Here is a 27,451-nt window from a genome sequence, read left to right on the forward strand (position 1 = left end):
TACTAATGCCAGTATTATTGAATGAACGAACTTGGGTTTTGCTTGTTTTCCTAGTTTCAATTAATCTTGTTTTTGTAGATAGCACTAAAATTGTTAAAAAAGTTGTCATTTAAAGCAAATGACAAAGTCCACAAACATGCAAGAAACATACATACAGGATCCAAAACAATTGCAACATTTTATTTAACAGTTAAATTAGCAGACGAGTCCTGCAACATGTGATAATCACTACAGGTTTTGAACATTCAGCATTTTTTTTTTTTTTTTACCCGTTTAAGAGCATTGCTTGTTGAATAAATTTGACATCTACTTTCAGGATTTGTGATATCGTGTGACATTTGACATTTCATTAACACAATAATACTCTGAATCTACAAAATATTCCAGGCTCTTAAGGACAAAGTTTGGAAAGAAACTACCTAAACAAAAAACTTTTTATTTTTTTAAGCACTGAAGTATATAGAGTGGAAGCTTGGTTACTGTAATGAATCCGTTCCAGAAGGTATGACTCTAATTGAAACATATGATAACCAAATAAAGAAATCATATAAATCCAGTTAATCCATTCCAGAAAGCCAAAAATCTGAAGACAAAACACGCATATATGCATATAAATGATGAATGAAAGAGATAAATGAACAATGCTGTTGGTGCAAATGTGAGGATCAGTAAAAGCCCATATTTAAAGGCATAGTTGGGATTTATTTACATGTAGTTGTAATGGAAACTTTACATCTAACATGCACGCATACAACTGGTCGTATATAAGTGCGTTGCGACTCCTTGAGCCTATACAGAAAGTGAAAAACGACAGTATGATAATCATTAAGTCTGATTTGCAGCGGGCTGCGTCTACATCCTGGTACTGCTCTGCCAATTTACAAAGGCAAGGTTCGAATTATGGAACATGTGAAGACTTCTGTACCAATGGCATCCACTATCATTGCAAAGAGGAGTCAAACGACGACGAAGATTTGTCCTTTCTTCAATAATGCCTCCTCCTGCTCCACCACTACCACCAACGATGTATGCTTGACCACTCCTCTTCAAAGGTAAATAACATTTATCATTACTTTTTTGAGTCTGTATTGTCATTTTTGTCTACACTTCTATGAAAAAGAATGCAATTTGTTACAGATGTCCGGTTAAACAGCCACAATCACAGGGAGAAACAAATAGCATAAAATAAACTTCGAAAAACTGCAAAATAAGAAACCTAAGATAGGAATAATACATAAATACATGCATTAACTTTAATGTATAATCTGACCTCCTTTTCCAGCAATCATCGGACAACCCCCCCCCCAAAGATTCTTACCAGAATTGTGTGAATACTTTTTTCTGAGAAAGATTGAAATAAACTTGTGTCAATCACTGTTACTTATGATGGAGTTGACTTTAAGAAATATGATGCTTCTGTGTGCCAAATAAAATCATCCCACAAAAATAGAAGATTTTATAGCTGAGGGAGGTGATACTGTTGTAATAAGCATATTTGCCCACTAGATGGTAGCATCGCGCTGGGATCCGGATTATGGAGGCTATGGGAGGAAAATTACAATTTGTATCTTTACATTCAGTGTCATGTTTTTCAGTCAAACCAGGGTTGAAATATTTTTAGATTTGTGTTTTTTCATTTGTATTTTTATAATGTTCTCTTTTTTAAAATGATAATCTTTTATTAGTTAAGGAGCTTCTTTCCTATTTTTTCTTCCCTCTTCATCAATTAAATTAAATTTAACAATAAATGGTCATTTTATTATAATTTGTTGTATTTTTTGTTGTGAGGCAAATAAGCAATGTCCTCGATAACTGAAGGGTAAATAATGCTGAGATGTTTTTAAGTGACTTTTGGTGACATTTTTTGCAATTCTATGCTTACAACTTCAACAGAGTTGTTTACATAGTCCAATAAAGCCATGGTTGGAGGAGTTTGGTGCGGAAGAAAGCCCATTAAAAACACATTTTGGATGACATTGTGAACTCTGCCCTCAGGTTCACTTTTGACCTCCCAAATGGACAAGAGTCATGGCCAAGTGTCCCAATACTTTGAATCTGTATGTGTGCCAGTTTAATGGTGAATGTACATGACTGGATGGAATGCTTGACATAAATCATGTATTTCACTTCCATCGACACAAGTCATGTCTCCGTGGGAATGTATTTTTTCGGAAGACGGTCCTTTGCTGCAGTGGTTGTGATGACGCATCATCAGACCTTCAGCTCACACATTCGCCTCCAAGACACTGTGACGTCTCTGCCAAGAGCAGGCGGGCAGTTCTGTTCACAGTAAATAATTTCTCATTTGTGGAGCTGTCAATCAAGATGTGTCATTTCATGCTTGGCCTGTGTGAATGGTGGCGGTGGAAGGAACTAGGTTGACTGCTGGCTTCACTCAATCCATATTTCATTGCTGATAATTGTTGTTTGCGTCCAATTTGCACAATAAACCAAGCCGGCAAATAGGTGCCATCATGGTTGTCATAACAACCCATTTATCCGCGTTGCAAATATAAAATGCAGTTTCCAAATGTTCTCTCTAATGGATATCGTTTATCTTTTGCAGAGCTGAAAAAAAGACAAAGAATTTTCACGGACTACCAAGGGCGTGAGGATGCACTATCTGGATCGCACAGTGTGTGCTTTGATGTGTGTGTGCGTAGATAACATATCAGTGATGCACTACAATAATTTTTTCTTATCTATAATGAAACATCTCACTGTGTTTCTCCCATAGGAATACACAATAAACACGAACAAATTTTATACCGCAGTAGTTTACTCAACTGCAGAGACTACCAGGCCTTTATTAGAGGTAAGGTGCATCCCAATCCGATTGTTGCTGGTTGCTGGTACACAGTCCTCGTGTAACTGTTCATCATATTTATTAGGGGTGTCACAAGATTTGTCATTCAGAAAAAAAATGTCTCATGGGCACGAGGCCTGGACCGATAATTAATCCCGCAGTAAATGAAAATGAACTGGATTCTTTTGCCGGTGCCAATATATTGCCATGTGCACACTTGTCTGTTTTCCTCATCTCTAAGCAGGCAGGAACAGAGTTCACTCTGTGCATTGCATTGCACCTTGGTGCGTTTGTTGCATAGAACAACAGCAAGAACAGAGTGAGCCCATTTGTCAGTCATACAGTCTCTTTGCCTCGGTGGGAGGAGGCGAGGCTGGTAACAGAATAGTGTAACATAGAAGAAATTAAATTAGTAGGTTGCAATAGATTGTCATTTAAAAAAAAATTTTTTTCATTGTACTTTTCTTAAAGGTAATGTTAAACTCTCATCTCGTCTGGTTCTCGTTGACTTAATCGTGTGTATCGTCTCGTCTCGTGAACTGTGTGTCTCGTGACACCCTTAACATTTACAAATTTCCACAATCACAAGCACAATTACAAACAAGAAAGACTCCAGTTTAACCTCCAAACCTCAGGCCAAGTAGGAATCTAAAGAAAAATGTTGCTATAGTGATGTGCAAGTGGCCAGCTCCTTGGCAATGTGTGCACCTGATGAATCAAAAAAGTACTTTAATAATACGATGATAATGACACAGCCAAGTGCTGCTGCTGAATTTGATGCTGAGTGTGTGCTGATTAGGGTTCCATGGAAATGGACCAAGCGTGCTTTGGTGCACCATGAGAGAAGGCTCATTCCAACAGTGTGTGCATTTGTGTTGCTTTATAGCCACAGGGCCACATCAAGTCGTGTGCACTTTATTTTTAGGGTAAGCTGCCTTTACGCCGGGGGTCAAGCAGGCTGCCTAAAGGACGCCAATAAGAAGGATGTGGCTCAAACTCCATGTATGTTTCCACTGTATATCCGTCACCGCATGGCTGACAGCTGAGCCGCGACACAACGCCACAGCCAGCAGGTTAGCTGCCACCCACTTATTCAGCGTAGCCCAACAATGTTAATGGGGGTGGGATGGCGCGATGAGGGCTGGTGACAGGCCTCCCACTGCAGACAATAGGAGTGACAGGTGTGGCGGATTGGATGTGTCAGCATTGCACAACTTTTTCCTTTGGCCGCTCGACTAATTGACCATAAGTCAGAACTGTATCAGCATTGCTTGAAGGCAGTTAGCATACCTGTCAGTTTAAGGTATAAGGGTTTAAATCAGGTCATGTGCACAGCGTCATCCTCAATAGTTTTCATTAAGATGCATGCATTATTCTCTGACAAACATCACAAGTACTAATATAATTTGCAGTAACCAATTGTATGCATATAATATATGCACTATGCACTGACCATGTTTATGGGTATAAATACAGTATTTGCTCATGTAGCTTACATGTATTGCACTGAAATGTATACACATTGGTGTATACGCTGTGTAATATCTGGCTATCTCTCTAAATAAAATGTACCGTACATTTATTTTTTATGGGTTTGCATAGAGCAGGGCTGTCCAAACTTTTTTTCCACCAATGGACGAATATTGAAAAATCAAGGAATGCCGGGGGTATTTTTAGATTTTTTAAATTTATTTTTAAAAATGTCTGGAAAAGTCATTATATATTTAAAAACAAAACTTTGTGTCAGCCTTGTGTTACAGGTGACAAAGTGTACTGTTATGAGTGTTATTACCAACATTTGTACTTATATTCAATACGTTTACACTTTTTTTGCTCATTTTCCATTTTCTGCTGATGTTTTCTTAGTTAATTCTAGTTTTACAATGTGCTGCGGGCCGAAAATGGCCCTTGGGCCACACTTTGGACACCACTGCATGAGCTTTGCTTAGCTACCTTACAATAGGCCTCCGAGTATCTGAGTGAAGGATAGGGTATACGCAATGCATGTTGGCTAGCGTTGTTATACACTTTAAAATCCATTATTTAACAATACTTTTAAAAAAAAACATGCAAACAGATTGCCTTGGAAAAAACAAGTAGATGGAACTTAATAGTTAGAAATGATCACAACAGATGTTTACGTTTTACTTGGTACAAGTGAGATGAACTTTAAAAAAAAGTATTAAGTGTAATGTTTCACCCTAGCACTGTAGGTGGCAGTAATGCTCACTAAAGGTGGTTAAGAATGCTCAACAACTAAAAACAAGACACCACCTTTACATTAATAACAAAACAGCAATTAAATCTGGAAAAACCTGCAAGAAGCAGTTGGTTATGTTGACAACTGAAGCGCAGAAGCACTTTGTCAAAGAAAAAAAAGGTATAAAACAAAGTTTAGGTAGAGTCGATAACGACGTTTTTGCTCCAGCAGGCGCACGAGCAAACCAGGAAATACCCAGGCGGACGAGTTTGCGCTTGGCGTTGGTGTTACTTTTTATTTAATGTTTTATTACAATGGCTTGAGACATCCATTCACTTGCTATGTCATTTCTCTCTCTCTCTCTCTCGCTCTCGCCGACTCGCCGGCACGGAGAGGAGGAGGAGGAAACTGCCTGCCTGCTTGCCTTCAGTGAGTGCGCTCCGTTGAGAGGAAATGGAGTGCGGCAGCAGTGGGGAAGCAGAGGAGCCACCCTCACCTTGCGCAGGTAAGATAACCTTTCTTCCTCTTGTTTATTTCTGAAATGTCACAGTGGAGATTATTGGAGTTATTTTTATTCAAAAAACTGTCTCAAATTCATACAAATTCAGTAATAATAAGTACAGCAGTAATGAATACTGGCACGTGATGTAAATTCCGGAATGATCTTGATGAGACATACAAACGTATAATTAAAATCGGATTTTTATGATAAACTAATGCGGAAGTATTTGAAATTAGTTTGAAATAACATTTAAATACATAAGCAGTTATCATACAACTTGCTCCACAGTATATGGCCTTTGATGAAGGATGCTAATGTTTTGGCTAATGTACACAAGTCCTTCCAGATGTCGACTGCCTTTTGTAGTCATCACAGTAGAGGCGGGTGATACAACACATTTTTGTATCGATCTAATACCAAGTTAATACTTGGGCATGGATATTTTTCCATAACGTTTAGTAATTTTTTTTTGCTTTAGGCGAAATTTAGGCCAAAAAATATTTGTATCTTTCTGTATTTATTTGTGAACAATTTAACAATATTTAATACAGCAATATGTGACAGTGTAGCAATATCAACAAAATAATAAAATGTTCCCCTTTTGTTACATATATTTTTTTGAGGAAAATAAATAAACATAAGCAAATACTACTATTACCTCTTATTACAAATACGTCCTGTGTCGAATAACATATTTCCTGAATTTGAAAACAATATATTAATATATGCAATATATTTTAACACAACAAAAACACCATTTGTGAAAATAAACATAGAAGAGAGCTAAAAAATATACATCTTCAACCCCGATACTTCCCTGGTATCAATCACATCACTGTTTTAATCGATTCGCCCACCTATATATAACAGTTGACTTTTAGAATGTGTTACTTCAGGCATACATTTGCTGGATTACTAATTTTACAACCTACCCTCTCATGGATGCTAATTTGTGATTTTAGTGTGAGCCTGCAGGAATAGATAGATAAGAAATAATATACATTTTCACACTTCAGGATACAGTTTATTATTGTGGTGCCAGTTGGCAGTGGTGTAGAAGTGCACTGCAAGGTAGAAACGAGGCAACTGGACTCTTCCTGTTTTGGGTGTGGAGTTTCCCTATTTATGTTCCTGGTGTGTGTATGTGTGTGTCTCCAAAATGAGGACTCTAATTGTGAGGTTTATGTGTGGGTTTTTTTGTGCTTTCTTGACAAATCAATATTTTGTTTGTTTTTAAATAGTGATGTTAAATACACAATCTACGTGCCTACGTGCCTTCTTTGACACTCAAGGACATTTTACAAGACACTGATAAAATCAACATATAACAAAGAAAAGGACGGTGTAGTAGCAGTGAGAATGCTATAATGCTGTAACATATCAATGAAATGGACATTATTCTCTCCAAATCTAACATCTCAGCTAAATAGTTGTTAAACATGAAATATGTTATGTTTTATCAATGTATGGGATTCCAGTTCGGCATGTTTACATTTGCTTTGTTTGCCACGTCGCGTCGTGTCGACATTTGTGCCACTGCCGTGATGCCTCTGTGGCTTACTGAGCGTGGAATTGATTCAAGCAGGAGAAAGCCCACTTAAGCACCCCACTCTGGCCACATCATCATCTCCCGCATCCTCTTTTAAATGACCTTCCTCCCCTCTGTCCTCCTCCGCGTCGGCTTCAAACCTAAATGGCTCCCAATGACGTCCGCCTGTTGTTCATCAAGTAGTCATTTTTTTCCACTGTGAACAAAAGGTCCTTGATTCATCAAATACCGCGCCTTCCCGCTGACCACTCTTTGGGGTGATGCTGTAATTTTCACCAGCTGTTTCACCTGCCTTGTGCGAGTTCCTTTGGGGCTTAGCTGTACACACATCAGGGCCAGACTCCCATCACTTCAAGATGACACATTTAAATCTCTTTTCAAGCGTAAAATTGCCTTTACGTCTCATCTGTTTGCATGCGGATCCCCTTATAGGTACTCAATTTTTCATTACATTCTATTCATACATGAATCACCCACTCTGGATTTTGTATACTTGCAGGCATTGTTTTTGAGCAGAAATCATAAATATACTTTCTGACTCCTGCGGGGCTTTTTCCAGCTCATTTGCATCAAAATGGATATGTGAAAATGTGTGTGATGAATTCACGCTGCTAATTAAATGTTTCATATCTAGTGTGTTACAGATTTGTTGAAACACAATTTTTGGTTTCAGTCTGCTGATGTGGCTTTTAAACTGGTCAGCAGAATGTTTTAAGGATTTATAAAAGTATTATGATAATGAACCTTTGATTATTGTTCTTAATATTACAGTAAGATATTACAATACAGTTTTTCTCATATAGCGACAGGGGGCCTTTATTTAGTAAACTGCAGGTTTACCATGATTAGTACCAAGCGTCTGTTATGGGTAAGATAAGTATATTAGGGGAGGCCTCTATTTCTACAAATGCAGTTTTATTATAATATAAAGTAATATGATCCATTTTAAAAACATTTGTTGACAATTTACATACTGTAATAATGAAAATGCCATCGTAAACTTCAGCTTTACGGATGCCATGTCTGCTCTGCAGGTGGTGTGTGTTGTACTAATGGTGTCTAGTAGCTACTAGGCATGGGCCGTTTACTGGTTTCAAGGTATGCCACGGCATGAAAAAGTCATGGTTTCAAAACACTAAAATTGTGTGTCATACCTACGATATGAGAGAAAGTAGAGGTCCAGCATAGCCGCTATGTGGAAATACTTTGTCACGTCCGGTGTTATTCCTCGCAGTTGGAACTGGGCTTTCACTTGTTGGAACCACGGGGCTTAGCTTCCTTGTTAGCAGTCAGCAGCACCGGTATGGCCACACTGTTGTCGGTCGACATATTACTCACGTTGAGGCTCACCAAAAGTGCCGATGTGATTGAGAAGGAGACAGGAATGGAGGATAAGTGGTATAAAGTGTTTACTGCACTGAACAAAAAACCAACAACCACTTAACAACGTCTCAGGTGCTAACAATAATCACATGACTTGGAAACTGAAGTTTGTGGACTGGTGTGACCTGTCATTATGAAGTAATAACGTAACATTCCGAGTTTAAAAAAAAAAGTATTATTTATGTAGTGACCTTCATGAGCCACTTGATTGCGTTTATTGCATTTTGCTTTTTTTTTTTACTGAGAAAATATTTAGTGTTGTGACTTGAGCTGCAGGATTAGCCACAGTAGACTGCATTGAGAACTACATTTTATTTATTTATTATTCATTAACAAAGATTGCAGTTACTCTTTGTTACTTATTTTAAATACATATGTTCCACTTTCATTTTGTTATTATATGGTTTAAAAATGATTGTTTTGACTTGCCTTTTTTTTCCTCTTTTCAATAAAGTTATTTCAAAATAACATGTAACAGCTGTAATTATAATACTGTGACCATGATATTTTTGCCCAAGATTACCATACTGTCAGACTCTCATATAGCCCATGCATAGTGGTTCCTATGGCCAATGGTGGTATCAGTTGTTGTAAAGGTTATTAATTGGGGCATGGCTTCTACGAGAGCGGAGTGAATTTATTTGTGTTTTATGTCTTCTCGGAATTGTTTTATTTCTGGACAAAAAAGTCAGTTGTCGATTTTTTTTCATCTTTTTTTCAGTTTTCACGTGCCGTTCGGGCTATACAGCGCCCACCGCAACCCAAAAGACGACATTGACAGATGACTTCTATATTCCCAGACAGTCGTGATGAACTCTAGACTTCAACTTTCTTTGTTCTTTGGAATACGACTTCCACCCTCAGTCTCAGTGAAGAACATCATCTGTGAAATTGAGACTAACCAAGTCGAACAGGATTGCGATGGGAGCAGCATGAGCTGCAGCCCACCTCTCCTCCCTTTGCTGTTTGTATAGACACATGATCACGTTCCATTCTAGAATCATGCTCAAAAATGTGTGAGAAGATTCTTACTTGTGATGATTTAAACTTCATGTAAATAAGGCAAACAACGCTAAAATAGCGGATTGACAGGAGTATATTAGAATGGGGGTGCACACAAACGCTATGATGGAATTGTGCATCCACCCGTGTGCCTCGAGCAGTCATTTTCTGTCATGGCGCACCGACTGCGCCCCCCCTCCGGTGTCGCAAATTTCCACCACGATGTCATGGTGGAAGGACGCCACAATCGAGTCATTACCAAAAATTAAGAAAAAAAACACTTTATTATCTGTGTGAAAAAATTAATTTCAAATGGAGTGCGAGCGAAATGGCACTCCAAGATCGGGTACCGCCTTATCTCTCGCTCCCCCCATCCACCACCTCAGACGAGCCCAAATGGATTTTTGTGTTGAAGCTCCCTTCAGAGATTGTAATGGCTCGTCTTTGGGGCTGTGTCATTACAAGTCACATGACAGCACCCCCCCACTCCCAGTGGCAGCCTCAATCTGCCCGAGCACTGATAACCATGATCTTTATTCTTGCTGCTCAGAGGCAAAGATATAGAGTGCAGACCCCACCCTCAAATAAACCTCTGCAGTGTGGAAAAACAAAGCGAGACGAATGGGAATTGTGGGCACCTTTTTTCTCCCCATGCAATTTCACAAAATTGTCTGTTGTTTAGACATTCCGACAAAAGCAGATGCACAATAAAGCCACACATTTGCCATTTGTGAAATCATTTTGTCATTAAATGATGAGTCCTACTGCCTTTTGTTTTTAGCTCAACACAAAAGACTCACCCTCCAGACCAAATTAAATTGTCGTTAAATTATGGAGTCATTACAGCATTCACTGCTCTGCTGATTTTTGTGGCCCCCCCCCTTTTTTGTTAGCCTAACCATAACTGAATGCACACTTAGCTGGACTATTTTGTTAAATGACCACTTATAATAATCTTTTATCCATAAAAAAAACAGCAAGAAAGCCAGATTTCCACTACATGTATGCAATTTGTTCTTGCAGTTATTTTTTTTACAAACTACCCGTCTAAATATGGCTACTATCTGAATAGAACCGACTGTAAGCGTATAATGCCAGTCTTTAATTACAATAATCTGCTCGTTCCTGATAAGAATTCGATTCAATCTGACTGCTTTGTGTACTGGAACAGCAACGCATACTGTGCTTAACCTCCACCACCTTAAGGAACTGGTGAGATAATTCACACAATTAAGCCCATTTTCCTAGAGAGTGAACCTAATTAAAAAATCAATCCAATTTAGCCTGTCAGGGCTCCAAAAGGAGTCGGCATAGATAAGAAATTTGCAGGATGGAGGCTTTCTGGGAATGGGAGATCTTATCTGAAATAGTCTGTCAGCGTCCAGAAATAAAAATATCACATTTGTTCCCCTTGTGGGACAGTTTTCACTGAATGGTAAGGTCATTTCATCTATTTGGATAATTATTACCGGATGGGGCAGAATAACATAACGCATATACAGTATGTCAAAGTGTTCATGACACCAAAAAAAGTTTGAAGAAATACAATAAAAAAATGGAAGTACTCACTTAATGAAACAATTTTGTCATACTGCTGTCATAGATAAATAAACTATAAAATACGAGTGAAATGAATTGTTGATTTTGACTCGCCCCCCAGCGTGTTTTCTGAACCGCTGCCATCTTGGCTGTGACGTCACAACAAGAACACGTTCCAGGAACCAGATTCAAACAAACACAGCTATGAACTCACAGCAAAGCCAAGATAGTGACATATTCACAACAATAATGATTTAACACACATTTTTTTTTGCGTGCCAGTAAGTGACACTGATAGCTCTAAGCACACTGCAAAATACAAGACCCGTGAGCAGCGAGCAGCTTATCTAGCCCTGGCATGAAACCCCATACTATTAATCTAAGATTTGTAGAATAGAGCTAGTAAAAAAAAAAAAACGTATTTACCATAAATCACGGTGTATAAACTGCACTTTTTTTCCACCGGTAAGAAGCAAAAAATCAGGGTGCGGTTTATACACGATGACAAGTCTGTGACCAAACTCGGTACGGGGAGAAATTGACCAGAAGCCCATTTTAGAATAGCCGTCTGTGGGTCAGTTGCTTTGACTTTAGCGCCTTCTGCTGTACAGTTGCTGAAAATGCTTGTGTATGCATTTTCTTTCTAACATATCTGAGGGCTGTCTTTATTTTCACACAGTGAAACCATCTCTATATACACTGAAGCTAACCTAAGCTTCCATTAAAACATTGCAGATGTTGTAAAATACAATACAACGTTGGAGTTTTTTCAAATTCACACTGAAGCAATGCAGCGTTATGTGTTATGTACAATACATGGATAACTGATCCGCATGCGCATTCGCTGAACGCCGGTCTATCACCGCTCGCGTCACCGCTAAACCAACATTCGCTACCGTTAAATCAAGGCTAAAGCAACGGCGACTTCAGCGGTGCACCGCTAGGACAACACCCGTGTTCTCTATTTTTTTTTCCCATTTTGTGCGTGGTGACGAGCGTTGTCGAAATTCGGCCCCCTCTTCCTACTGTTCAAGGGACGCTACAGCAAAGTTCGGGCGGTGTGACCGGGCCTGTACCCTCTCAAAATGCCACGACGATCTTTCACCGCAGCGTTCAAACTCTCCGTATGCCAATATGCAGAAGAGTTTGTGAACCGGGCAGCAGGACGGCAGCACGGTGTGGATGAGTCAGTCATCCGGCGTTGGAGAGCGGACATCATCAGCAAGTTGACGGCAAACTTTTCTTACATGAATTCCTTTGCAGATGAATTGATGGACGGCAGATTTCTCCTTTCTTCTTCTTTTTGAAATTGCTTAGTACCTTTACGCATGTTGATTTGAGATGAAAGAGTTGGAAAACATTTATGAACTAAAAAAAATTTTTTCCCCACCGTGAGCCTGAAAATGGGGGTGCGGTTAACACACGGGTGCGGTTTATACATCGTGATTTACGGTACATGCTGGAACTGACAGATCAACTGCAAGATAAGCTAGAAAGAAGAGTAAGAGCGATCCATGTTAATCTACCAATTCACTTTGAGAACACTTTCCGGCTGACAACCAGGTTCAAATAATACCACCATGAATGCAAAGCAAAGCAACAATTCATTTTCACATTTTCATATTCACAACAATAACACAGTAATAACATTCACTGATGTTGTGTTGTGGTGAGTATGATATGTTTTACGGCAGTTATAGCCACTGACAGCTGTATGCTGAAGACAAGTGACAGTGATTGTTGTTTAGATAACAATTTGGCATGAAAGCCCATGTTATTACCTGTGATTCATAGTGACGCTGCAATCAAAGACAACCCACAACAGATACTACATTAACCGCTTCGTGGGTCCTAAACAAACCAGTTAAAAATCAACACTGGATTAGCCCAGCACCTGGCTGGCTGCTATAGAGAATTTTAGTAGAAAAAATGTTGATCGACTTACTGCTACCTTGGCATGCTTTTCCATGGTCCAACGTCTTGTGGGTTTTTGACTTTTTATTTTGATCTGCGAAGCAGTATCAAAAAATTTGTCCCTCGAAGTTTGCCAAAGTATCTGATGCGGCGATTGACGTTTTTTGGAAATGTGAACAAGATTACTTCGTCTTCTTGAGTGTTCCAGCAAAAGCCTTTAACACAACGAACGAGCATAATATAAAAATATATATAGCAAACAACAGAAATTAATCGAGAACTGAACCATAACAAGAAAGCATTGGAGTGAACGATAATTTCCAGGTGGGAAATTCTCACATAAACGTCATTTGCTTTCCTTCTGCTTCTCTTTTGGCGTCATGAGCACTTTTAAGATTTAAAAGATTTATTTTGCATATTCTGAGAATTTGGTGTTTCATGGTAATGTTTGCGCAAAGCTGGCGTTCACAATATCTAGTAGAGAACCCATATATCAGAAGTGTCTATAGTGCAGTCTGTAACTTGTTTTTTACTGGCCCGCGGCACATTTCAAAAATACAATTGAAGAAGAAAACAACAGCAAAAAAATAGAATAAGCATAAAAGCATAACAAGAAACATTTTAAATGTTGACACTAATAAATATATGCTTTATCATCTGCAACACAAAGCTCAGGCTGTTTAAAAAAATATATAAACCTTCTTGGAATCCTCTGTACTTTGGATTGTTTTTAGCCTGTACATTTTTTCACTATGCGGCTCTCAGTGGAGAATGTTTAAACATACCTGCCACTTATGTTTATGTTATTTGAAAGAAAATAATGATTTTATTACTGAATTTTATGAAAACTGAAAAATGATGGATTTTCATAATGAACTCATTCAATCCCGGCCATTTTTCAAAAGACAACCGCTATAGTACCTGCCATTTTAGACGATTTTGACTCATCTTTCAAGGCACACACAATATTGTGTTCTATGGCTATATAAACATGGAACCTACCAAAAGAAAGATTAGACTCCAGTCTTTCATCAGGAAAAAAAGTTTGGTTCTACCTTTTTCCGTTCTTTCGTAATCAGCAGAAGAACATAGGTACGTTTCAGGAAAATATAAGTTCCCAACTAAAAAAGGGAGAACAACAGCTTTTTGTGAAAAGGTACATTTCAAGAATAACTTTCACTTTGACACAACTATTTTTTTGCTTTTGTGACAGCTGAAATATCTAAACAACTATACCAACATAAACAACACAAAAAATTTATTGTTTTACATCAAAATAAAAATGTATTTACAAATATAACACCATGAACTATTTACAATTTTCACATTTGGAACTGAACTGTGTGTGCATGTGCACATGCGCACGTGTGTGTGCGTGTGCATGCTTTAAAATTTCCCTACAGTGCATTGTTGCTGAAACTTATGAAAACTCCAGATGCAAGGTTGTAGATGACCACACGGTATCTCACCGGATCTACTGTGGTTTTTCTCATGCAGTCTAACAGTTATGTAGTTGCTCAGCGCACAGTTAATAATAACATACAAAACTGTATGTTACATCTGACGACTGCTGGACCGCCACATCTTTTTGCAACTTTTTGAAAATTTGGGAATTGTGCAACCCACTCGTTAGCTTTTAGAAATGTTAAAAATAGCTTTTAGGAGAACAAAGTAACACCCATGTTACAGACAGAACACAGCCTTCAGCTTTACAGACGCCATGCAGTACAAGTGGCCCTCACCGGAAAAGGCTTGCACCCTGGAGCCTTGGACTAGACAAAGGCTAGACAAACAACACGGAAAAGAACCCATAACTCCCTATATTAGCCATCCTCCTTAGTCATCCCTGCCTCCATGTTGCCCTCCTCCCACCTTCTATCACTCTGCATGCAAAGCATACGGCCCACTTGGCATGCTGTCCAGTCGTTGTTTTGTATTTTATAGAAGTGCCAGGAAAAATGGCTGAGAGCGGGATCTAAACATCCACTCATTGAGTAGGACGCAGACGGACATGTCATGTGTCAGCCGCGCTGGCAGCCTCCCATTATCAGCGTCAGGCAGTTGCTGTGTTTCCGAGAGCTGTCAAGGAGCGCCAAAGCAGATGAAGCCGGAAGTGTCATAACCCTGCTATGCCCTGAGATTGTTTCCAAATGTATACACGTGTTCACAACCTTGTATCCATGCCAAGAACACTTTCTTGGCTGAAATTTCCACGGATGGCTTTTTATAGCCCAACGCTCCGGGATTTAAATATTCTGAACTAATAATGGAACAAGTGTCTTTGCTGCTCAGTACTGACATTTGGTAGAGTGATGTTTGGAGTGTTAATCTGTCCATCAGTCATAATAATAATAATAATAATAGCATGTACTTTCACCGCCCATATTAGGTACACATGTACAATGTGTAATGAGACCCACAGGTGTACATATTGTCGTAGCTTGAGAGTGTATATCGTGTATAATGTGCAAAATGAATACATGAATTGAAATCCGAATGGTTTCTCATTGCAATACACAATTCTCTATCCACACTGCCACAAATGTCAGGTTTGTACTTTGTCACATTTCCATGCATGCAACACTCTGCAACCACATATAATATAAATTCTGATAGGCTTTGCCATCACTGAGCCATACTAACTCCAGCTGTAAACCTCCTTTGGTAAAGCTATCCAAATCTATTATGAGAAAATTTGGGTCACGTCTTTATTTTGAGTGTGAAAGGAAGAAGAAGAAGAGGCTTATGAAATCTTGACTGCGTCCCACATTTCCCAGTTGTAGCCAAAGAACAAGCACTGTATGCTTTATGGCCCTCAACATGTCATATGAACATCTACATGTTGTTAAATTCATGCCTGTCTGACAGTGTCATTGTTATTTTTCCTTTGTGCATATGTACCTAATTTAGTGGCTTTTTCCAGTGCTACTGCTGTCATTCAAGCAGAGGTCACATCCCCTTTACCAGCCTTAAGGCCTCCCCAGATGGTCCACAACAGATGCCCACAATTGCCGTTGTCCTTGGTTGCGGTGCAGTCCTGGCCTGCAGATAAAAAAAAGTTAACAATACCCTCTAGTGATGCATTTTTTGTGGGTTTTTTTTAGCCCATAATTTCACCAACCTCTGTCTTGAGTGCTACATACAATATTTGCCTTTAGTTTTCTCTCAGACAAATCTTGTTCTTCACTGGCTTTATCTGTGAATATAAAGCCAGCCCCCCCACCACACACGCATACACGTATTTATCATTGGACAAACACACCACTTTCTTTGCCTCGCTAACCTCTTATCTCGCCGCAACGCTCTTGTCCTTGGCTTGATCCCACATCCTTTACTCAGCTGGGTGCTTGCCAAGGTGTTTCACCATCACAACGTGTACATGCACTGTAGCTTATTCTTTCTTGTGTGTGTGTACTGTTACACGGCAGGAACCCATTGTCCACGTTTGCTATAAAAATATGTACAAAAATGCAGATTTACTCTTGAGAAAATGGCCATACAAGGGGTAAAGCTTATTTTATTTACTGTGCAAAGGTCTAAAACTGTTGCCATCATTAACCTTACTGGTGGTTTTCATACAAGTGTAAAATCATTACTCTGTATAATAAAACTACAGGATGTCTCTAAAATCTGGACATACAATGTATATAGATTATACAAAAAAAGGTACAATTTATTAATTGGATATTTGTTATAAATTAAATAATTAAAAAAATAACAAAACCAAAAATATCTAATAATACATTACAAATACTGTATATACAAATTACTAAACAAAATTAAAAAGAATAACATTTTTGTAATTGTAAAATATATGCATTTTTGCATGTGTCCAGACTTTAGGAACATCCTGTGTCACGGTCCATGAGTTAGCCTGCGTGACAGTTTAGCTTGTTTTCACTTTTATACCTTAGTTCCTGTTTTATGCTCTTATTTTGGTAACTCCTTGTGTTTTGCCTGGTTTGTGTCCACCTGATTTGCTTTTTCCTTCATCACTTGCACCTGCTGCTAATTTGAGTTCTCCTTCTATTTAGTTCAGTTCAGTTTAAGAATACATCATTTCTTTACCATAAAGCCATAAGTGTCTGCCACACATAGCTACCGTAAATTCCGCTGTATAAGCAGCACCCTATAAATTTAGAGGAAAAAACAGATTTGTTCATAAGCCGCACCGGTGTATAAGCTGCAGGTGTGCACGTCATAAAAAGTGATATGTAGTGCACGGAAAGGCGTTACACAGAAAGATTTTTAAAAACTTTTAATAAAATGAATAATTTTTAATAAAATACCATAGAGTGCTTGCCAAACAGTGTTAAATAGTGCAAAAGACGGCTAAGTACAAGTACACGGCTAATTAAACATTGCAGCTGGTTAAACATTACAAAACATTAGACGGCTAGTTAAATATTTCAAAACCGTATACGGCTACGGTGTTTAAACAGTGCCGAATAGTGTGTGTAACATAAATAACAGTAGCCTACCAGATAAGTTATTCAGCGCCGTCGTCTTGGGAACAAAAACCACTAAAGTCTTCCTCTTCCGTTTCAGAATTGAACAGCGTCATAATTCCTTTGTCACACATGTCGCCGATCTCTCTCTCGGTCTCTCTCTCTCTCTGAAATGTGTTCTCTCAAGTCCAGTTGTTTTCAGCGTGACAGATGATTCACCTTCTTGTTAATAGTCCTAGAGAGAGGTAGGTCAAATATCAATTATCCCTATTTATGAGTTCATTTGGTCCCATGGAATTCTCGGCTATCTTTGAGTGTATATCCCAAAGTTTGTAACTGTTTCCTTGTAGTTAGAAGGGAGTTGTTGACATAAAGTCGTGCGTGCCCTGATGGACATTGGTCGTTTTCGTCATATAAATCTCAGCTACCACCTATAAAATTTTCAATCTTCTGTTCGGTGGCGATTGCTTTGACTTTTAGTCGGATCTGCACAGTGGAAACACCTCAGCCGTCTGCTCTCTGTGTATTTATCCAGTCTTCAAGCACCTCCTCTAGTTCAGGCCATCTGCTTTTCTTACCTCTGAAAGCTTTGACTGTCTTTTTGCTTTGCGTCAGTCAGCTTTTCATGTTGACGTCTCCAATGTCTCACCATACATTCATTTATGCTATGCTTACGTGAAGCAGCCCTGTTTCCTACTCTGACAGCCAAATTGATCGTCTTTAACTTGAAAGCAGCATCATATACATTTCATTGTGTGTTTTCTATGATGGAAGAGTGTGACTACCGTGTTGTCACTGCGCATGTGCAGAACGCGTCTACATCTGGGCACTGCGTCTACATTCCGGTACAGTAGGTGGTGATATGCAACTAAACGTTGGTTGCGACCCGCCATAAAAAAAAAAAGAAGAAGAAGAAGACTGCGTCTACGTCCGGACACCTATACAGACCTGATCAAAATCTTAAGACCAAAAATTGCTAGAATTTGCATTTTGCACATTTGGATCTTAAAGAGGTTTTAAGTAGCGCTACAATATACAACAGCAAGAAGGGGGACTGAGACAAAAAGCATTTGGAACTTGTACAGTAATTTAAACAAACAAAAAAACTGAAATAGGTTGTTTATCACCTGATCAAAAGTTTAAGACCACAGCTATAAAAGCCAAAATCTGCTCAAAATGTTCATTTTCTGTCAGGCATTCACACTGTCATGCCCTCCTGATGGCTAAAGCTAAGAAGCTTTCTCTTTTTCAACGTGGTCGGATTGTAGAGCTGCATAAGCAAGGCCTCTCGCAGCGTGCCATTGCTGCTGAGGTTGGGGGCAGTAAATCAGTCATTCTACATTTTTTGAAAGATCCTGAGCATTATGGAACAAAAAAGTCAAGTGGTAGACCCAAAAAAAATAACACCTGCTCTGAACAGGAGGATCCGATTGGCTGTCCATCAAGACACAGGGCGGTCTTTGACCCAAATTAAGGCCCTTACTGGTGCTGACTGCAGCGCAATAACCATCAGACGGCATCTGTGGGAAAACAAAAAACTAATTCAAAGACCTCGTCTTCTTCTGCGCCACAAAACTGCCCGTTTAGACTTTGCCAGGGAGCATCAAACATGGGACATTGAAAGGTGGAAAAAAGTTTTATTCTCTGATGAGAAAAAATGTAACCTTGACGGTCCAGATGGCTTGCAACATAACTGGCATGACAAGGAGATCCCACCTGAGATGTTTTTCAATTTTGTTTTGCACAGTGGAGGGGGGTCCATCATCTGGGGTGCTTTTTCATTCAGTCGAACACTGGAGCTTCGGTGCAGGGGTGCTTACATGCAGATGTTGCAGCGGGCATCCCTCATGACTGAGGGCCCTCGTCTGTGTGGTAACAGCTGGGTTTTTCAACAGGACAACGCTGCAGTTCACAATGCTCACTTGACCAAGGACTTCTTCAGGGAGAGTAACATCACTCTTTTGGACCATCCTGCATGTTCCCCTCATTTAAATCCCATAGAGAACATTTGGGAATGGATGGCAAGGGAAGTTTATAAAATGGCCATCAGTTCCAGACAGTTGATGCCCTTGGTGAAGCCATCTTCACCACTTGGAGCAATGTTCCCACTAGCCTCCTGGAAACACTCGCATCAAGCATGCCCAAACCCATTTTTGAAGTGATTAACTTAAATCTTAGTAATAGCGTTTTCCAAAATACATATTTAAAAGATTAGTAGTAGTTCTGAAGTATAGGAGGTGTCACGAGATTAGAACATTACCACACCAAGCACTACTGGAAATGTAGTTTTTAGCCATAAATTAGCCACACTGGTGTATAAGTGGCAGGCTTGTAGCGGCTTCTACACCAGAATTTACGGTACTTCTTTGTTAGCACCCACCAGGATTACATTACTTTTTTTGTTGTCTTTAAACTGTAAAGTTGTGTACATTGTGTTGCCTGGTGCCTGTGACAGTGTGTGTTCACTTGTATGTATGTACTGAATGTTGTCAGATACCACAGGTCTAATTAAAGAGCTGGCATGTCACAAAGCTGCTCAGCCTCTTTGTTTAACACTGCCGCTAATCTCCTGCTACACAGTGCTGTGTGTTATCTGCTGATTACTGTGAGGTGTCCACTCGATGGGGGAACAGATGTTTGCGATGGGACACTGCCAAAATATACAGTATGTGTGCGTGTTTGTACATATACAGTAGTATAGCGTAGCTCAGTCACTAACATTTTAAGGAGTGCGTCCTGTCTATGCAAATAAATGTAACGTTGTGTACAAATAAATATTGTCTGGCACAGTTTTGAGACCCTCCCACACCCATTGAAATAGAGGGACTAAAAATATGCACCCTCTTAACCGCTCCCACTCACTTACCTAACAGTGTGAATCATTGCTGTATGTGAGTTAGTAAATGACCTTGACACAGTGCTGTGACAGGCAGAAGGACCACTCATGCTTTTCCAAGAGGAGATACAGTGTATATTTCTGTTTTGCAGTGAGTTCCTGCTGATTTACAAGGGGTGTCTTTGTCCCAGTGTGTATCTATAGACCTTCTTCTCATGACAATTTACTTTTTAATAAGTCATGCGTTACAATTAGTTTTAAACTAATATATTTAAATATTGTAAGGCTTTTTGTCTATGTTTTTTGAGTGTTTTGCAGCATTTATTTGTAGGTACATTAGATAGAGTTGTATTTAAAAACATTTTTATTAATATTTCATATTTTCATTTTCTATTTAATATATATTGTATAATATTTGTATTTATTTAATAATAATATAATTTAATACATATTACTTTTTTATAAAGTAGTAGGATAGCTATACAAAAACATGGCTGTGGGAATAAAGTACTACTATAACAAATTTGTAAATTTTTTTCAGAAAAAAGTGTAATTTTATGAAAGTTATAGTTGCAATATTACAAAAAAAATCTGAGAATTAATGCACATTATTACCTAAAACATTTTTCTGATGAGAATCACAGTCCTTTACAGTAAAATAAAATATGGAATTATAAAAGATGTAACAAAACAAAATTGTAATGCCATAAAAACTGACTTTTTTTTCTTGTGAATTATGATTTTATTCTCAAAATTGTACGCTAAACTGTAGTAACTGACTTTTGTATCGTAATATTGCAGTAAATGTAAATTAAACCAAGGTTTAATGTTCACCAATGCTACTGTACACCAAGTCAGTCATTTCCCACTGCTGCTTTGTTACATTGACGGCAGCTACATGTCAATGTGATGTCGAATTCACCAGAAACTGGCCAATTTCTTGGCCTTTTGTGCACAAATTACAGTATGATTGAGCTGCCATTAGTGTGTTGAAGGGAGTTTCAAACTCGCAAAAAGCCACACAGTTGCCTAGCGACAACTTTAATTATAGTCCACCTGTCATTCTGCATTAATCTAGCTTTTCAGTATTCGTTCTGACTGTCTGGTTTGGAGCGACGGGTGTATTTTGGTGAAATGAGTCCTGTGTATTTGTGGGTTTACTGTGTTCTTTGCATCTTAAGTAAGAATTGTGTTATAGCACTTCTGTCTGGTCACTGCATGGTACAGTGCTTTGTCGTTGTGATGTGTGCATGATTTCAACTGCACGAGGGTCACACTCACTGTGGGAGATAGAGACATAAATCAGCCTTTATGACCTCTGCTTTATGTGATTGGCTTTAGTTTGGTATTTGGAGAGCTGCTCGGGACAACAGGCAGCCAGTGTATGTTGTGTGTGTAGCGTGTATGTCTCTTTTACATGCGAAATGAGGATGTTATCTTGTACTAGTGACGTGCGGTCAGGGGAGAAAAAAATATTAATATTTGTGCATTGAAATGTATTATATGTATGATTCCAGTCATTTTTAACCTTTTTTTAAAAATCACAGAATTTGCATATTTCGCAATCAAATACAGGGAGGAAACCTAAGGTGAGGCCACCGTGAGCGTGGCGTCTGAATGCACACTGAGTTGACTCACGGTGCCTGCCAGTTTCTGTTTGTCATTATGTCGCCAATAATATAATGTTGCAGAAACATTTATTATACACCACGACTTTCAACAGCCTGTGTAATATCTTTATTTGGGTGATGCCATTATTCTTGCTAATCAGACAATACATTACATAGAAATGTCATACGGGAGGCACTTGCAGTACCACTGCATCCTGAAGGGGTCAGGCGTGCATGAACTGAAATGTGCCTGTCACTGACATTCTTCCGAGTGGCATATTTAGCAATTTGGGAGCCCAAGGCAAACCCAGTCATTGGGGCCCTCCACATCCTTGTACTGCACTGATAAAAGTTTTTTTTTTTAATTTGAATTTTTACTAAATGTATGTACAGTAATTTTTTCCTGCTTTTGAAAACTGTTGCAGTTAGTCAGCTTAAGTTGCTAGTTACATAGCCATGTTTACATACATACCCCACCCCAAAAAAGCTTTTGTATATTAATGTTTATCTTCTACTAACAAGTGTGAACATGAGAAAATTAAAGCCCTTAAAATCCTCCCTTGGGATTATTATTACCTCACAAGTGAATCATCTCAACGCTTTTACTGTAATTGATAAGAAAGTGAAGCAACATTTAATATCATTTACCACTTTCATACTCTCATCTTTGTGATGAAAAGCGTCACTTTGAGCTTCATCTACTACTGCATTTTCTGCAGCTGACACTGACAGCAGTGGTAGTACTTTAACTTGAAGGAAAGAAATCAATAATCCGTATTTATGAGAAATCTCAGGCTAGCAGTAGCTAGCACCAATACTAACTTGCAGAAAGTCAAATTCATTCAATATATTGTTATGCTGTGCTCAATGAATGAATACATTTGACTGCCAAAATGGAGGATTATATACCCAAACTTACCAGGAGGTAAGCAGACTTTTACAACACAGTATCAGAACTTACTATTTTTTAAATTAATTTTTTTGAATTATTTTCCTCTTTTTTTGGTTATCCTCTTATTGAGCAAGCTGTATGAACATAAAAAATATTCTAAAGGAGTCTCTGTCTCAGCAGCCATGAACCTCCCCGCACGTCACTGTCCTGTATGGAATACATGCTCTTACTTCCAGAAAGTAGTCCCTGAGAATCTTAAACTATATAATAGTTCAACATACAGATTTCTGCAGGATGTGTAATTGGTGTATTTTGACATTTGGTAACTGCGAATATTAATATGAGGGCAGATGTAAGTGATGTTCACCACAAATGCATTTGCTGTTTTATGAAGGTTATACGTGTGTTGCTCTGTGGAAAAGTCACAATAACAATGAAAAAATGGCTTCAGTAGCTGACCTATACAACTAATTACACATTTATCCGCACTTTGCGATGCCATTTAAGATGACTGCTGTTTCCAGCTGCTTGCTCAGGTGCCAAGACTGCTTGAATGGGATGTGACAGGGCAGCCAGGTGCAAAACACCTGCTTGACCACATACTGACTGATAAATCATGTTCCAGTCATTTCATTTCGAGTCATTAATGTTTCTTTGTTTGGTCCGTGGTGCACTCCAAACCTAATAGTAATCTAAGCTATTGTCATGTATCTATGTATAAAACCAAGAAAAGTAAAATATCAAATGAAAACTGTGTTCAAAACACACAAAGTGAATAGTGGCTCGCCGTCAGTGTGAGTCTGGAGTTTGTTTACCAGAGAAAAGATGATGATTATGGTTTGATGTGCGTGAGTCACAAACGCAGCGTGTTTTTACTGTCCAGTTGGCTGCCGAGTCTTGTTTTGGTTGTTGTCAGCACCCAAAATCCAGTCTTATGCAATTGATGGGAATAGCCAGCATCTTCAATGCCATTGGTTTTAGCTTTAATTGAAACTGACGGGACAATGAACTATGATCAGATGACAGAATAACAAACTTTGAACTTAAATCCACAATGACAGAACAATGAACTCCTTATCACCACACAAGAGGTTTGGCACAACCATATTTCAAGTAGCTGCTGTCATAATTTCCGTAGAATTTGGCCTTCTTGTCTACCCTTTATCCTCTTTAACCTGGGAAGTTTTTTAACAGCTCCAGTGAGAAAGCTTGTTAACGTACAGTGTTTCCACAGGACTGCAATACAGGGTGTATCAAAAAAACGTAGACTCTACAAAAAGTAGCCACTAAAGTTACAATTGAATAGTTTCATGAAATTCCTTTTTTTGCAATTGTTGGACATCATCCTTCGGTCCATACCAAAATTTATTGCATAATTGCAGGCATGACTGAACACATGCAAGTTTTCCGGCAGGCAAAAAAAAAAAAAATCCTTCAAAAAGTTAAAGGGTTAAAATTTAAGGAAAAGTCTTAAACTGTGATGCAAAATGACAAATGTTGTTCATCTATGTTGCAATACCCAGATTAACCATTAGTTTCACGCTATTTGCACTGGGGTAATGGATGTTTTTGTCAACTTAGTCCTCAACATGACCTCAATTTCTTTGGATGCACAGTTGCGCTGTCCTCCGCATGTCCTGCACTGCTCGCCCGATCATTCCCCTGTCCCTCCGGAGGATGTTAACTTCAGCGCTGATTCACTGTTAGATGTTGTCGAGGTCATGTGGGGGTGTCACATACACTTTTGATTTGAGATAGCCCCACAGAAACAAGTCCAGTGGTGTCAAATCAGGTGACCTCGAGGGCCATTCCACTGGGCGGTTCAAAGCAATAACATGGTCTGTATATCTGTGGTGATGGGCTTAGATGATGTCATCATACAATTTGCATAATTGATAATGACACATGTGCATGTCATTTTTATGGACGCTGTGGGAGCGGCAAAAAGTGAGCCAAAAAAACATGAATACCACAACAAATATATAAATTTTACTAATTAACTTCTGTCGCTTCATTTTGTGTGTGTTTTTAATGTCGCAAGCAAGACTGAGCCGCTGCTCATTGAGAAGAGCGAAATGTGGTTCATGTTAAAGTCCAGAAGTGTCCAATAAGACAAGGACAAGTCGCTAGATTTGTTATGAGTAGCTTATTTGCTAAATGTAGCTACAAAGTCGTTAAGTTGGCAACAGTGGTTCCGCCTGCTCTGTCTTCCTCTTCTCTGGCAGACCAGGTGTATTAAGAGGCAGGTAGCAACAAATCTATTTGTGGCTGTCCAAAAGTATTCATAGCGGGCCACCACAAATAAATAAATGAATGTATGGGAAACACAGACGAAGTTGTCTTCAACTCTTCGAGTTTGACGTCAAAAGAAATTGACGGTATATTATTATTAAATGAAAGAAACTACATTATTTCCAAAACAGATATACATTTACATTTCATTTGACGTATTTGATTCACAAAAATATAATGTTTTAAAAAAAAGGTGTGTCCGTCGATATTTTTATTGGGGTTTTTTGGGGCCCCGTGGTTGAGGACCCCTGCTTTTATGTGTTTTTATCTACTCATGCTAAGATAACCAAAGCAAGTTGAACACCTGCTTGTGCTGAACGTCTCACCGTTACGCCGTCATCTTCTTTGTGCATGTCCCTGCTGCCTGATGGTGGCATAGAGCATCACTCAAATTAATCCTGGTGACGGATTGCGAGCTTTGATGTTGCCGTCACTGCTCGGAGGCAGATAAATTCCAACAAAACAGATTTCCATTCCGCTTTCATCTCTCTCACAGCCAAATTGAAATTTCAGCAGTTGTTTTTTTTTTTTTTTTACAAAATGACCAAGGATGTTTAAAATGAGGCATTTTGGAGGAAAACTCAAATACGCAGTTGCTATTATGACATGAAAAGTGCTAAAACAAATAATTGTGTTAATCTGTCTTACATTTGCTTGAAGAGGCCATTATGGACATTGGGGGCATTTCACACTCGACTGTACCGAATTGTCTTTTATTATGTGACAAAAGGAGGCTAAAACAGGAAAGTTGCTGATTGTGCTTGCCTCTGATGGATGTATGACTGAGACATGTGCCCAAAATATGGACTTCTTTTATTTTGTGCGCAATGTACATAATCTACTAGATTGTTGAAATGATGTATTAACCGATAAATCTAAGCCTGTTTGGGAAAAGAATGGTCACTCTGAGGATTCTCCATCATAGTGCCAGCAATACTGCACTTACGCTCCTGTGGAGTCATGTTGCCCCCCTGTGGAGGCTTCAGTGGCCATAACACACACACACCGTGACTGCATTTGATTTCATTCATGATGCACCTTTATCATTGCCCTAGATATGAAGTGTCCCCGAATGTCTGACTGTCTGGAGAGCAGCCTTCCTCCCAAGAGTCAGGAGGAGGACGACGATGGCAACGACAAGCGGAAGGTGGCACCAGGACACAGGGGCAAGCGGGAGCGGCGTCAAGGCAGTAGCGCCAGCGCCACCGTGTGCCAGGTGTGCAACATTCAGCTCAATTCTGGCGCCCAGGCTCAGATCCACTACAAGGGCAAGACGCACCAGAGGAGGCTACGCAGGCTGGCAAAGGTTCTTGGTACAGGTAGACACATGGCCCTTTCTCATGTATACTGCTCAAAAAACTAAAGTCAACACTTAATCACAATGTCAGTCACACTTCTGTGAAATCAAACTGTCCACTTAGCAAGCAACACAGATTGACGATCAATTTCACATGCCGTTGTGCAAATGGGATGGACAGCAGGTGGACAGCAAGACACCCCCAATAATAATAGTCATAATAATAATAATCAATTTGATTTCCATTGATAATTTTGTTGTCAGGACATTCAACTATGTAAATAACAAAGTATTTAATAAGAATATTTAATTCATTCAGATCTAGGATGTTATTTTAGTGTGCCCTTTATTTTTTTGAGCTGTGTATATTTATGTTATGGTTCAAGTCCATTTAATCTGACACCTTTACCCACCAAAAGTAGCGTTCTGCTGTGTATTTTACCTGGCACTACTAAATGGTAATGGTTTAATTTTATTTGAACATACAAGTTACAATGGAATACATCACATAATTCAATTGACAGTTCCACATGTCCAAAAGAGGTAGGAAGAAGCAAAGCTTATTTAATCCTACCCCCCCCATCTGTTCCACATCTATTGCAGTACATTTATTCACTTCCTGTATTCCATATGTGATTTTTTAAATCATAATGATCATAATAAATAAAAACCATATATAATAATCAGTGTAATAATAAATAAATAAATAATGAATTGAGACAAACATAACAAACAAGTTCAAGACTCTTCTTTAGCTTTTAACCCGATTCAAAACTAATCTTCTGATTTCGTACCTTTCTAATTTTGTAGTTAGGATGTCGTGATTAATTTTATGGAATCTTTTGTGAGATCCATAAATACTGCAGCTGCACACTTTCTGTGGTCTATAGAGTTGGTCATTTCCTCCCTAATTTCAATTAGTGCCATGGAGGTTGAAATGTTAGCTCCGTATTTGTATCGTCCAACCTGTTATTGAATAGCTCCTCAATAATTTTAGAAAATTGGGGTAATAAGGAAACTAGTCTGTAATTTGTAAATTGATGTTTGTGTCCATTTTCAAAAACTGGAACTACTTTAGCTATTTTCATTTGTTAGGAAATTTTCCAGTCTGAAATGATAAGTTACTGATGTACATCAGCGGTTCTACGATCTCATTGATAACACTTTGTATTGTTTCCATG

The 27,451-nt window shown here is 38.8% G+C and overlaps 1 protein-coding gene across 5 annotated transcripts in view; it reads left to right on the forward strand.

Moving 5' to 3' along the window:
- The first annotated feature begins 5,256 nt into the window (after positions 1-5,256).
- LOC129176989 (zinc finger protein 385C-like) overlaps positions 5,257-27,451 on the forward strand; it is a 57,016-nt gene continuing 34,821 nt past the window's right edge. For 3 of the 5 annotated variants that reach the window (XM_054767640.1, XM_054767642.1, XM_054767637.1), the window contains exons 1-2: positions 5,257-5,511; positions 26,029-26,292. In XM_054767640.1, the coding sequence (XP_054623615.1) occupies positions 5,460-5,511; positions 26,029-26,292 (316 nt within the window). In that variant the 5' untranslated portion in view covers positions 5,257-5,459. The remainder of the gene's footprint in view (positions 5,512-26,028; positions 26,293-27,451) is intronic. The other 2 variants (XM_054767638.1, XM_054767639.1) reach the window with 2 other exon arrangements.

This window comes from Dunckerocampus dactyliophorus, chromosome 2 (assembly GCF_027744805.1).
Source record: "Dunckerocampus dactyliophorus isolate RoL2022-P2 chromosome 2, RoL_Ddac_1.1, whole genome shotgun sequence".
Taxonomy (NCBI): domain Eukaryota; kingdom Metazoa; phylum Chordata; class Actinopteri; order Syngnathiformes; family Syngnathidae; genus Dunckerocampus; species Dunckerocampus dactyliophorus.